The following is a 14,935-nucleotide window of genomic DNA, read 5'->3' on the forward strand; positions in this document are numbered from 1 at the left end:
ATGTGCACAACTCTTCTATAATAATATTTTGTTGTATACCCAATTGAATATTAGCTAATAACCCATTTTCTATAGCGATGTTTGAACAAAAATTTAAATAATTTTATATTTTGTTGAATTTACCTGTATTTACCTGTAATTAAAGTCACTTTGTGACAAAAATTTTGGTATAGAATTGGTTGAGAACCTTTCGTTAATTTATCTTCCAAAAATCACATTAATATGTTGATAAATAAAAAAGTTAGAGTTGTTTAAAGAAACCAGCCTAAATTTATGATTATGTTAGAAATTAATTGAAACACATAAGGGGTGTAATTTGGTTAGAAATATGGTAACGAAAGGGTTAGGAGTTGAAAAATGGACATATTACTTGGGAGAATACATATATATATATTTGTGTAAATCTTAAACTCATTTTTTTTACTAATGAACATTTAATGTAACATTGCTTGAAATATTTTACAGATGAAATATTTGGGGATTTTGAAGATCTTGAAACTGGAGAAACATACAAAGGGAAAACTGAAAATGATGCTGATGAAAAAGATGATGCAAATGAGGACGAAGGTAATGGCTGAAACAAAAAGCATTAATCTGTTTCTGTGATTTGAAGAAGACCATGTTTGCTGTGTTTGTGTGTGTGTAAAATCTTTATGTCTTGATGTATGTGCATGCTAATTGTCAGCAAAAGTGTGTCTGGCCATTGAACTCTTGCTGTTCAGAAAATATTACCTAACTTGAGGTTTAGTTATATTCTCTTGGAGAAAAATCTTTTTGAATCTGCTTGAACAAGTTTTGTCTGACCAATGCAAGCATGGAAAAGTATATGTTAGAATGATATAGTAGTGGCATTATAATTTTGGATTCCATCTTCAGAATTTTCTGAAAGTTTTGACTGTTTTGCAAAAATTTGTTTCAGATGATTCCAAAACAGCTGAAGAAAAACGAATGGAGAATAAACTGAAATTGAAACAAATGTTTGATAAAAGTTACGACAATAAAGGTGATGATGAGTTTTATGAAACGTGGAAAAGCGAGGCAGAATCACAGGCAAAGGTAAGGAAAATAGTTTATGTGGTCAACGTTTTATGTTTTAATGCATGAATCTCTTTGTTGGAACAATAATACTGTATTACAAATATACTCCAATAACACTGTACTGTACTCCAGTAATACTGTACTCTACCTCAATAATACTGCACTCCAATAATATTGTATTGTACTTCAATAATACTACTACACACCAATAATAATGCACTCTAATAACATTGTACTGTACTCCAATAATACTGCATTGTATTCCAATAAAACTGTAATGTACTTCAATTCTAATGGACTGCACTCTAATAACTGTATTCATCATCATCATCGTTTAACGTCCGCTTTCCATGCTAGCATGGGTTGGACGATTTGACTGAGGACTGGTGGAACCTGAAGGCTACGCCAGGTTCCAATCTGATTTGGCAGAGTTTCTACAGCTGGATGCCCTTCCTAACGCCAACCACTCCGAGAGTGTAGTGGGTGCTTTTACGTGTCACCCGCACAAAGGCCAGTCAGGCAATTCCAATAACACCATATGCCACTAATACTGTACTGTACTCCGAATCCTACTTGTTATCTTTTAGCCCCAGATTAGCTCTATTCAAACAGACTTGTGCTCAAGGGCATTCCAATTGTGACTCTCCCATCCTTTTGTGTATCCAGAACCACGGTGCTCAGTGTGTTCTTTTTTAAGATGATCATGTGATTTGAGGGAGATTGGGTTGCTATTTCTTGCAAGATCAGCTACTGCATAGAGTTTTCTTAGTAAGATTTATAAGTTGAAGTTAAAATACTAACTCTGTACCAGGGGTTTAGAAATGATTTTGGTGGTTGTCACTTCTTTACACCAACCAGCATTGAACTTGACTTCAAAGTTGTTTTTTGTTGACTGCAATACAACTTCTATACTTCAACTTTTGTTGTTTAACTGATGTAAATATTTGTAATTGTTGTGCACATAGAGATATTGTAACTTCTTTGATTCTTTCAAATTGGATCAGTGAGCACTTCTTTATCCAGCTGTCATCCTCCATATGCATGATATGTCTATACCAGTTCAGGTTTCTCTTTGCACACCACATTTGCAAATAGGCACACACGTGACTTCTGGTTTAGAAGTTTGTTTCCCTCCCAATCTTGTGGTTCACTTCCACTGCAGAGTAAACAAGTTTACCTTCTCAATTTTATCATTCTTGTTGTTATATTGTTAATAGTATTAATGATATCTTGTAAAATTTTGTACATTTGTTTTTCATATAAATTTGTAGTTAAATAAAGAAGAATTTACAAATCTCCCTGATGAAGTTCGTGTCCAGTATGAAGGCTATCGCCCTGGAATGTATCTTCGGATCGAAATAAAGAATATGCCCTGTGAATTTATCCAGCATTTTGATCCGAGCTATCCTATTGTTATTGGTGGTATCCAGAACATCGAAGAAAATATTGGCTTTGTCAGAGTAAGTATGTCTTAACAAGATTATGAAGACAGGAGACATAAATAAGAGTGCATTTTGCAGCCGTTACCATCCTTAGTGTAACTTAGCATTGTTAAGATTCAAGACTACTACTATAATGTGCAGACTATTGGATGGGAAGGTGTGTGCCGGACCCTTTACATAGCTCTACCAAAAAACACTATTGGGAGAATACAGGAAAGGAGTTGGCAAACACCTTTCTTAATAAGTTATTCATAATAAATGAAGAGAAAATGGAGTTGTCTAGCTTTGGTAAATTGATCATCAATAAGACTCAGTTGTGGCTGTGTGGTAAGAAGTTTACTTCCCATCCACATGGTTCTGGGTTCAGTTCCACTGTGTAGCACCTTGGGCAAATGTCTTCTGCTATACCCTCGGGCTGACCAAAACCATGAGTGGATTTAGTAGATGGAAACTGAAAGAAATCCATCAGCTAAGCCTGGTTTCACCCGCTCGGTTTGGATGATGTGGCTGTTAAAACCTGCTCTGTGTAAGCATTCGACTTGTTTGTGGTACGCTTACGTTAAAAAACAATTTTAGAATGACTTTTTTCTGTCAAAACGCTAAGAATAACTGACCAAAAAAAACAAAAAAAAACAACCAAGATTCAACCAAATTAGAAAATAAACCCAAATGCTAAGTGAACAAAGATGAACCATCCCACTTCCATTGCACACACACACACACACACACACACACACCATACATACATATATGACAAGCTTCTTTCAGTTTCCATCTACTAAACCCACTCACAAGGCTTTGGTTGGGTAGAACTGTTTGAGGACTTAATTTCTATGGAAGATTAATTCTATTAACAATGTCATTGCATCAAAATTTTTTATTCTTATGTGCTGGTAAAATATCCAAATAAATAACATGTGTTTCTTTTTTTGTTTTGTATTTAGGCTCGCTTTAAGAAACATCGTTGGTATAAAAAAATCTTAAAATCCAGAAACCCTGTGATTATGTCTGTTGGTTGGCGAAGATTCCAGACACTTCCAGCTTATTATATCCAAGACCATAACTTTAGGAATCGTCTTTTGAAATACACACCAGAACACCTACATTGTAACACTATGTTTTGGGGTAAGTTAAAATTTTATTGTTATCTTTTTATTGTTCACCCTTATTTATGGTTGTATGTTTCTTGTAGTCCCATCCATCTAAGATATCCAGCCACCAAAATATTAGGTAGCAATGTTTTTGTTGTGTTTGCTTTGTTATTAGCCACTCTCATAGAAACTAGGAAGTTCAACAAATTCTTATCAAAGGTTAATAAATTATATTTTTGTATTTCGAAATTATTGCTTGAATTAGTAAGTTATTTGGGTTTCAAATATGTGGCATACCTATTTTGAATGTCTCATATGAATGTTCATCATCATCATCATCATTGTCCATCCATTTTCCATGCTGGCATGAGTTGGACAGTTTGACAGGAGCTGGTAAGGGTGGAGGCTGCCCCAGGTTCTATTGTCTCTTCAGGCATGGTTTCTATAGCTGGATGCCCTTTCTAATGCCAACCACTTTACAGAGTATATTGGATGCTTTTTATGTGTTACCAGCGCCAGTGCTTCTTACGTGGCACCAGCACTAGTATCAATTCTGCTGTGGTGGACAGATCTTCTTGAGTACATCAAGGTTCCAGATATCTCAGTCCTTTGTTAATCTGCAGGTTAAATGAAAAATGAACTGTAATAGAAATCTGTTAATATGTATGTTAGATAGTAATGTAATTTCTTTCAGATATTGGACTGTAATAATATGTTTAACCCTTTAGTGTTCAGATTAATTTGTCAAATGTAATGCTTATCTGTTCACATTAATTTTGATTCATTCAGGCTCAAGTGGGGTATCCATAATATTTGCTTGTAACTTTGTTAATTTCCTACATACAGATTTGAAATTTTGTAAATGGGTGCTTATATGCCAGTGGTTTATAGTTACGTAATTTTAGCTGGTCTTTCTGATTAAATTTGACTTTTATGGGCAGGTAAATTTAATTAACAGGTGTAAAAACAATAACATTATGAATAAACACTAAAATTCATATTCTTAATACATCTTACCTGTTTGATTTGTTACTAAAATTATCCCAGATGTCAATCGCCAACAATTTTACATTTTTCAAGATGATGTACGTTAATTTGAATTAAAATAAAATACAGGTGTAATCGGTACAAGATTTTTTTTTTTCTATATTTCATTCAAACGTTTTCATTGAAAATAAAGTACAAAACTCTTTTACTAGTTAATATACCATTAGCTATGTACTCTTATACAATTTAACGAATTCATTTACGTAACAGAATGCATCTAATAAAAAGATCTCATTAACAGGTGAGACAAAGGTGAATACAGGTGTGTAACATAGTGAAAATTAATATGTATTTCTCACTTTCACATATTATTTATAATAAAATGAAAAGGAATATACAAAATGATATAGTTATGACATATTTCTATCATGAAACTGCTCAAAACACCCTTTAAGCTGTGAGATAATGCATGATTAATTCAAACCAATGTGAATAAATAAGCATTACATTTGACAGAATAATTTGAATGCCAAAGGGTTAAAGTGTTAAATATATTGAAAGTTATCATTTATTGTTATTTGCTTCTTTATTTTTTCAGGACCAATTGTTCCTCAAGGCACCGGTATTTTAGCTATTGAGACATTAGACAATTCTTCAGTAAGTTTTTCAGCTGCTTTATTACTTAGTGTTAATAGAATATAACGTTATTGTTGTTGAGCAGACTTATGACCAAAGGCATCCAGCTGTGATCAATATATCTTCTTTGTTGTTGTTGAGTAAACCTACAGTCAAAAACATACCAGCTATGACCAACGTATCTTAGTTGCACAGTAGACCTATGCTCAAGTGTATACCAACTGTAATCAATATATCTGTGCTGCCATTGAACTGATTTAAGGTGAAAGACATATCAGCTGTGATCAACACACATTTGTTGTTCAGCAGACTTAAGTGAAGAGTATACAGCTGGGATTAACATATCTGTTGAAGTGGTCTAAGGTCAAAAACACACCAGCTGTAATCAACTCATCTTTGTTGCTGTTCAGCAGACCTCAAGGTCAGTTACATACCTGCTGTATCAACACATCATTTTGTGCACTTAGAACTACACTACATTGTGTTTTTCCTTTGTTAAGACAGTAGTGTGAGATTTGAGGAAGAATTGGTTGCTGTTTCTAGTAGGCTGGGTGATCACAGTTTCTTAATTTGGTACACTGCATGGCACTCAGATCCAGCATGACATAGAATGTGACAATTCTGCCAGCTGAGTGGGCTGGAGCAAAGTGAAATAAAGTCTTGCTCAAGGACGCAACTCGCTGCTGGGAATTGAACTCATGACCTTACGTTTGTGAGCCAAATACTGTAACCACTAAACCATGTGCCTACACACACACACACACACACACTATATTAATGGTTTTTGATTGATTTTTCTTGTGGAGATTTTATGTTTGATGTGTTTCATTTCTATTTCAGCCAGGTTTCTGTATTGCAGCCACTGGTGTTGTTTTGGAAGCAGATAAATCAAATGAAATTGTTAAAAAGCTAAAATTAACTGGAACACCATACAAAATCTTTCAGAAGAGTGCCTTTATTAAGGTTTGAATTAAATATTTCTTTATACGTAATATATCTAGCAAGTGGATAGTAGAACTGGTTGAGCTTTCATAACATCCTCATCATCATTTCACTGTCTGCTTTTCCATGCTTGCATGAGTCAGATGTTATTTGTTGAGGTGGATTTCGATGAACAGTGAAATAGTTCCTTATTTATAGCTATCACATAATCCTTGACATGTATATATCACCAGCAGCATCAAATTCAATGTCTGTTTTCCATGCTAACATTGGTTGGCTGGTTTGACAGGATTTGGTGAACTGCAAGGCCGCATTAAGCCCCAATGTCTGTTTCTGTATGGCTTCTACTGCTGGATACCCTTCTTAACGCCAACCATTTTATAACATGTACTGCTGCTTTTTCCATGCCTTTAGCTCTAGTGAGTTTGCCAAGTAACTTGCAAGATTGGAAAAGAACAAGAAAGGGGAAAAGTGCTTGAAGTGGGGAGAAGATTTGAGAAGGGGAGAGTTGTCAGGTGTTAGAGTTTAAAGTACTCACACACACACACACACAAGTACATTGTGCTCCTTTTTTTCCCAATGCAGGATATGTTCAACAGTCCGCTTGAAGTTGCTAAATTCACTGGTGCCTGTCTTCGAACTGTCAGTGGTGTGAGAGGCCAAATTAAGAAAGCTGTTAAAAATCCGCCTGGGGCCTTTAGAGCAACATTTGAGGATAGGATTGTAATGAGTGGTTTGTATTTTTTTACTTGTATCCTATAACTTTTTATGCTCCATTGTGAAGGTCTTGTTTCTGTTGTTGAGCTGACACAGTAGTTTCTGAGTGAACTTAACTCAGGAGTTATTTATCTCCTTAACCCTCTCCATACTATATTCCTGTTGAAATGCACTGCCTTTGTTTCTATTAATTTTGAAAATAATGAAGAATATAATAAAATGACTTGATAATTATTAAAACAATGTTTGAAATATAAATTAACATGAAATTTTAAGGAAAGTTTTAATTTAAATTGCTTTAACCCTTTAGCATTCAGATAATCCCATCATTGCAATGCTTATTCATTCACATTATTTTCACTTAATCAAGCATTATCTCAAAGTTTCAAGATTACAATGATGTGATTTTATATTTTTAGAATAACATTGTAGGGTAGGTGTGAGAGGCCAGATCTGGCCAGTTTGGATATAAACCAGTTACAATGTTTGGTCCGGGTATGGCCAGTTTAAATGCTAAAGGGTTAAATAGAAAGTTTGTATCATAGCATCAAGAGAAGTCTTCATGTAGTTTTCATCTAACAAATTTGCATACAAGGCATTGGTTGTCCTGCGGCTATAGTAGAAGACGGACACCCAAAGCACCATACTGTGAGATAGAACCTGAACTCACATGGTTGCAAAGCAAATTTTTTAACCATAGAGCCATGCCTACATTATTCCTTATATTTATACCTGTTTTTCATTGCTTACATAAGTAGCTTTTTTTCTTCCATTACTGTATTTGTTTTTTCATTGTAAACCACTAGACTGTGATGTTGAATAAATCAGTCAGACAAACTGAAGAAAGCTCAGTCAGTCTGGTTAGCTGGCAATAGCCTTGAAAACAGCTTGCTTGTTTGTGCAGGTGTAGTCAGTTTAAAATAGATTTCAAGGGTCATTAGGAGAGAATGTGCCTCATTTCAGGCCTTTCCTCATGATGGCTTTTCAGTGCACAGGTCTCTGCTCATTGATGTGAAGCTCTACCTACTCAATTGACAGACTTATTTAGCCTTAAGTCCATTTTAGGATCATCACCCCCATTTAACTTGTGGAGTTGTGCAGGTCTGATTTGGCATATGGGCATACAGTTATCTGCCTCACACCCACACATCACCTCCCCAACCAGGTTTCATTATTCTTTTTCATCCATTTCCTCTAGTGGCTGACCCTCTCACCTGTCAGCAGGTTGAGCTGGATTTCTTTCAAGATGATGTTTGCTTGATGATGATTGATATCAATTGATAACAGTCATCGTCTCAGTCTGATTCCATAAAATTTCTGCATCCAACTTCTATGTCTGGAATCAGTAATTCTTTGCTGTATTGAAATATAAGCTGGCACCATGGGATGCCAACGACTCATAATAGTGCCCATGCTGGCACCATGTAAAACCACATGTGCTGGTGTTTCATGAAAAACATCTAGCACACTTTGTAAAGTGGTTGGTGTTAGGAAGGACATCCAGCCATAGAAATCAGGCTGAAACCAGGTGCCAGATCAGACTGGAACCTCATGCAACTCTTCTGCTTGCCATCTCTGGTCAAACTGTCCAACCCATGCCAGCAACGAAAACAGGTGTTAAATGATGATATTGAGGATGATGCATGTATTCCAGAAAGAATTAAGCAATAGAAGATAAAATAATATTGAAATAAAACATTTAGTAGATCAAAATGCATATAATGTTTAAAAATCATCTGCTTTCATAGTGGACATTGCCATCTTCTGAGGTATTGTCTCTAAAAAGTAACTTTAGGTCATGAAACAGTCAATGAATATAAAAATGATTGTAAGAAAATAATTACTCTACTAGTTTTCTGAAATAAAAAATAATGAGTTAGCTAAATGTCTTTAACAATCTTATCAAGGAGTGTCTCATACATACAGACAGATAATACTGTTGTCATATTTGTATGTATGTACTTGTGTGTATATGTGTGCCATACCAAGAAAGCTGGAGAGAGAGAGAAAGAGACCTGGATAGAATAGTGATTCATATTTTTGTTCTGTCTTTAAGAATAGTGTTGAGAAATGTGTGTATGTGTGTACATACATGTATACATACATATAGAAGGAGAGAGAGGAAGTGGGGAGTTGTGAACCAAACCAGAAGTTATAGTACAGATTGACAGATCTCACAAAACTTATAATGTTTGAAGGTTTAGCAATAAAAAAAACAAAACAAACTGCAGAATTGTCAAATAAAGTTTTGATAAATAAAAAAAAAAAAATATCCTTGGCCATTTCAGATATTGTCTTTGTTCGAACCTGGTATCCTGTTGACCTCCCAAGATTCTACAACACTGTTACATCCCTACTTCTGTCACCAAGTGAAAAGATGTCTTGGAGAGGTATGAGAACAGTAGGACAAATCCGAAAGGAAGAGAATATTCCTGTTCCGCATAATAGCGATTCAGTTTATAAGGTAAAAATGAGTCTTTCAGAATTCCTCTGTGTGTATATATGTGTGTGTGTGAAAATGCTTTTGTCAGTGGTGAATAAGTGAATGAATGACTGTTGTCTAACTCCAGGTCAGCTTTGAGTGGAGAACCTATGATCAAAAGTGTTATAGCTTATGTCATCTTTTTTTCTTTTTTCAGACTTGTGTATCTATGACTACATTATCCAATATGTCCTTCTGTTTTTTAAGACAGTAGCATCTGAATTGAAAGGGGTTTGGCTGCTATTTCTAGCAGATCAAGCGACTATGTTGAGTCTGTCTCTTGGCTCTTGTTTGCTTATTGGATAGGTGTTTGAGTATTTGTATGTGGTGTGTATATGTATGTAGATATTGAGTTCAGGTGGAAGTATGTGAGTGTGCATTGTTTTAATGTCCACTTGTCTAAGCTGACATGAGTTGGACAAGACTTCTTGAGGCAATATCTTATAGTTGGATGCCTTTCCTGACACCAACCCCTTTAGTTGCTACTTAATGACATGCAGCCAAACAGTCTCTTCTTCATCGAGATCATCATCATCATTTAATATCCACTTTTCCACACTTGCATGGATCAGACAGACTTTGTTGAGGCAGATTTTCTACAGCCAGATGCTCTTCCCATTGCCTGCACTCACCTCTTTCCAAGCAGTATTTCCCCATGGTCATTCATGTTTTCCATGGAAGACTGGAAACAAACAACATTGCTTGTATGATGGTGATGCTCATTTATAACGGTCATAATATCTATTCTAAAAACCAAAAGCTACATGGTATACATTTGCTACATTAAATATGTTGGAAACTAACCTTATTAAGTAAAGAAAAAAAAGCAATACATCCATCATATGATCCTTCATAGTACCATTGGCTTCAGTTGTATGTAAATCATACTTTACATATAAGTAAACACGAAAATAGAATATACAATATAACACCAATGGGCTGAGAATATGTATATGTTAAACACACACATTCATACTTGTGTGTATGTGTGTGTGTGTGTGTGTGTGTGTGTGTGTGTGTGTAAAGCTATGTCTAGCTGTACAGTTAAGAAATTTGCTGCTCAGTCACATGATTTCAGATCCAGTCCCTCTGTGCAGCAGCTTACTCAAATGTCTTCTACTATAGCCCTGGACTGGCTAATTTCTCTTGTTTATTTATACATGCATGTACATGCATGTGCACACACACACACACACACACAATGTATATATTCATACATGTATACACATGCACACTTACATGTATTATACATATGTATATATCTGTACTTGCATACATAGAATGTTGGCATTTCCATGGCTTTGCTTGACGCTGTCCAAGCAAAATGGTGATGTGATGCTTACAATCCTGATTGACATTATGACTGGTCACTGTGCACCTTGGAAGGCCATTAAAATAAATAAAAAAATCTCTTCATGACCACTACAACAACAATAACAGCAGTAGCAGTACTGTTTTAACAGCTACTTTTCATGTTTGCATGGCTCAGATGGAATTTATTGAAGTTGATTTTCTATAGTTGGATGCTCTTTCTTTTACCAAATGAGATAATATTCTTCCTTGGTTGGGTATGTTTTCAAAAAAGACTGGAAATGAATGAAGGACACTGCTTGTATGATAGTGCCACTTGCTTACAGCCATGATGTCTAGACAGAGACACAAAATTACACATACACAGACACATACATATACGAAAAGCTTCCACATTCTAAATTCACTTTGAAGGATTTGGTTGGCACAGGGGTAGAGTAGAATACACTTGCCCAGGGTACCATGCTGTGAGACTGAACCTGAAACCATGAGGTTGGGAAGCGAATTATTTAACCATACACAGACACACCTATGCCTTTAGAAAGTTGTAACATGCTGTCTCAAATATGTTCCTGTGTAACATATGCTAGTATGAAAAGACTGACATTAAACAGACAAATGAATATATTTCATAAATGTGAACTATTATGTGAAATTCTGTGTGGAATAGACAGACAATTGCTTTCTTGCTTAAAGTTGCTAAGCACTTTCGTTTGACACATTGAATTTTTCCAAGGTCAGCTTTTCATATGGATCAATCAAACTGCAGTAACATATATGCATAGATAGTGATTGTGTTGTTGGTTTAGTGGATCATCTCCTAATGATTGATATAAAACCCCAATAACACAGAATCTTATTTATTGTCATATTTAGTAGATATTGCCACAGGCATAGCTGTGTGGTTAAGAAGTTTGCTTTTCAACTATGTGGTTTCAGGTTCAGTTTGTTTGGCTGATCAAACTTTATGAGAGAACTCCACAGTAGAAGTGTTAAGGCCGCATATCCTGGTGAAGAGAACTGGCCTGCAAGAGTCCTGTGCCAGTGTTGCATAAGAGTGCTCATGCCGGTGGCATATTAAAAGCACCCAGCACACACTGTGAAGTAGTTGATGTTAGGAAGGGCATCCAGCTGTAGACACCAAGCCAAATCAGACTGCAACCATGGTCACCAAGTAACTTGCAAGACAAAACTCCTTAACTGAGGTGGGGGTGTGTTTAGTATCGAAGGAGGTGGCTTTGGTTAAAGTATGATATATATATATATATATATTAATTGTATACATGTGTGAATCTGTGTGTATATGCATGTCAGTGACTCTGAGAAAACTGAGCTGCAGACTGACATCACCAATTGCAGATCAGTTATAGTTGGTGATATTACTATTTCTGGTGATGTTTACTGGTATTTCCTTTCAACAAATCCTCTGCTAATTCTGTGCTTTTGAATTCCTCTAGATTAAAAAAATATAGTTATTTCTTGAAAAAACAGTTAAGGATTGGTGGCATTTCACTGTAAATATCCTACCTCCATTCCCTTCCATCTAAGCCATACATGCATGGCAAACAGGCAAAGCAAATGAATGAATAAACAAAATGGGTTGGTGTGGCTGTGATTTAGAAGCTTGCTTCCCATTATGTGACTTCAGGTTCAGTCTTACTGTGCAGCACCTCGACCAAATGCCTTCTACTATAGCTGTGGGCTGACCAATACCTTGTGTCTGGATTTGGTAGACAGCAATTGGAAGAAGCCCATTGAATGTGTGTGTGTGTGTGTGTCTGTGTGCACACCTGTGTCCTGATGTTCTGTGATAGTTATAAATGGGCATCGCTGTCATACAAGCATTGTCCTTCATTTCCAATCTTTGGAAACATCTCTGGCTACAAGGTAATATTTGGAAACAGGTGAGGGTTGGCAACAAGAAGGGCATCTGGCCATAGAAAAATCTGCCTCAAAAAATTCTGTCTAACTTACGCAAGCATGGAAAAGTGGATGTTAGATAATGATAATTTGTGTGTGTGTATATGTGTGTGCTTGCATGTTTGTGTGTGCACCCATAACCTGACATCATGTGATGGCTGAAATGAGTGTCGCCATTATGCAAGCGATGTTGTTCGTTTCCAGTTTTAGGTGAAAAACATGCCTGTCATGGGGAAATATCTTGCTTAGAAACAGATAAAGGTTGGAGACAAGAAGTGCATCTGGCCATAGAAAATCTGCCTCTGCAAATTCTGTCTGCCCCATGCAAGAATGGATAAGTAGATGTTAACTGATGATGGTGTTTTCAGAAACCCCTATCAGAGATAATATTGGTATCAAATTTTGGCACAAGGCCAGCAATTTTGGGGGAGGTTGTAAGTTGATTGCATCAACCCCTATACTCAACTGATGCTTATTTTATCAACCCCCGAAAGGGTGAAAGACAAAGTTAACCTTGGTAGAATTTGAACTTAAAATATAAAGATGGACAAAATGCCTATCAGGAATAATTATATACTCTACTATCTCTCATTTGCTATTTTTTTTTTTATGTTTGTTTTTTAGAAAGTGGAGCGTAAAGAGAAATCAATGAAGCTATTTAAAATTCCTCAAGATTTGAAACAAGCTTTACCTTTTAAGAGCACCCTGAAGAATACTGCCCCCAGAAAGGTTCCCTACAAGAGAGTTGCTGTTGTAAAAGATCCCAAAGAAGCTAAGGTAAGATATTCTGAATAATTTTCTGATTTTTTTTTTTGTTTTTTTTTTTCAGAATAAAATTAAAGTGTTATATTTATAGTTAATGATTCTATACTGTCTTTGTTTGTTCGTTAATAGGTTGCCAAATTGATGAGAATGTTTAGAGAGCTACACAAGCATAAAGAACGAGAGGAACGGATGAAAATGAGGGAGAGGGTCGACAAACATCGTGCAGTTCTTGCCAAAGAAGAGGAAAAGAAAGTCCAGCGATTGAAAGACATAAAGAAAGTTGTCTACCGCAGATTAGGAAAGATGGAAAAACAGAAAGAAGCTATGGAAGAGAAAAATTGATTTGATGGAAAGTGAGTGTGTGTGTGTGTGTGTGTGCGGGAGTGCATGAAAGTGGGATAGGGTGGGGAGATAGTCACTTGTTAAAAAAAAATGTCCAGAAGAATGGCAGTGGTGTTTGTTTGTCTTCGTACAAGAGAACTAAAGGGAATGTCTGTTCTGCTATCAGCAGTATAACTGAGTGCAATGGTTTAATGACTCCATATGTGTCATTACATTGGTTTATCACTGTACAGATTCAATAAAAAATATGAAGACTTATATTTATTTTGCAATTAAATGCTTCTTTTGTATTTCTTGCCTAAGGAAATGGAATAAAAAAAAAAAACAGAAAGAATGGTTGTAAATAATGCGAAAGATAATTTGTCTAAAGATAACTTATCTTGTGGTTAAAAATAAATGCTTAACAATATAACGCTTGTCAAATCCGAATGCTCCATTCTCTCATAATGATTCTCCCACCTCTTCTACTTCCCTACTCCATTTAGTCTTTTTTCCTATCAATTAAACATCACTTTATTCTGGTGCTTTTTTCATTATTATTATTTTTTTTTTTTGTTAGTCTTTGTGAGGTAAATTTTATTGGAACAAATAACACTGTGTAATATGATTTTTGTCCTTGGGTAGCAACTCTTTTACTCTTTTACTTGTTTCAGTCATTTGACTGCGGCCATGCTTCAGCACTGCCTTTTATCGAACAAATCAACCCCAAGACTGATTCTTTGTAAGCCTAGTACTTATTCTAAGCCCAGTACTTATTGGTGTCTTTTGCCCAAACCACTAAGTTACAATAATGTAATCACACCAACATCGGTTGTCAAAGCGATGGTGGTGGGACAAACACAGAAACACAAACACACACACACACTCACACATATATACGACGGGCTTCTTTCAGTTTCCATCTATCAAATCCACTCATAAGGCTTTGGTCAGCCTAAGGCTATAGTAGAAGACACTTGCTCAAGGTGTCACAGTGGGACTGAACCCGGAACTGTTATTTTTTATTTACCTACCCCTAGAAAGTATGAAAAATGGCTAATGTTTCCTTCAAACTTTGCTTTTGTTACATTTATTCAAACCCCAAACAATCCCTCTCAACAGATGGCTATGATGCTCCCCCACTACTCTTGCTCATGATCAGGGACATACTCAAGTGGGTAAGATCAAGCAATGGACAAGTAAATCTGTGGTATTGAGCAGAATATTTGCTATAACAATATTTCAGCTTCAACTCTGTGTTGGAATATTTGTCATTTCCTTTT

At 35.8% G+C, this 14,935-nt stretch overlaps 1 protein-coding gene across 1 annotated transcript in view; it reads left to right on the forward strand.

Moving 5' to 3' along the window:
* LOC106873506 (ribosome biogenesis protein BMS1 homolog) overlaps nucleotides 1–13,931 on the forward strand; it is a 48,358-nt gene extending 34,427 nt beyond the window's left edge. Inside the window, exons 15-24 of the mRNA XM_052966709.1 lie at nucleotides 449–567; nucleotides 920–1,056; nucleotides 2,310–2,498; nucleotides 3,425–3,605; nucleotides 5,157–5,215; nucleotides 6,035–6,157; nucleotides 6,722–6,869; nucleotides 9,142–9,317; nucleotides 13,191–13,343; nucleotides 13,461–13,931. Coding sequence (XP_052822669.1) covers nucleotides 449–567; nucleotides 920–1,056; nucleotides 2,310–2,498; nucleotides 3,425–3,605; nucleotides 5,157–5,215; nucleotides 6,035–6,157; nucleotides 6,722–6,869; nucleotides 9,142–9,317; nucleotides 13,191–13,343; nucleotides 13,461–13,673 — 1,498 coding nt within the window. The 3' untranslated portion in view covers nucleotides 13,674–13,931. The remainder of the gene's footprint in view (nucleotides 1–448; nucleotides 568–919; nucleotides 1,057–2,309; nucleotides 2,499–3,424; nucleotides 3,606–5,156; nucleotides 5,216–6,034; nucleotides 6,158–6,721; nucleotides 6,870–9,141; nucleotides 9,318–13,190; nucleotides 13,344–13,460) is intronic.
* The last annotated feature ends 1,004 nt before the right edge of the window (nucleotides 13,932–14,935 follow it).

Source organism: Octopus bimaculoides, chromosome 3, assembly GCF_001194135.2.
Source record: "Octopus bimaculoides isolate UCB-OBI-ISO-001 chromosome 3, ASM119413v2, whole genome shotgun sequence".
NCBI classification, from domain to species: domain Eukaryota; kingdom Metazoa; phylum Mollusca; class Cephalopoda; order Octopoda; family Octopodidae; genus Octopus; species Octopus bimaculoides.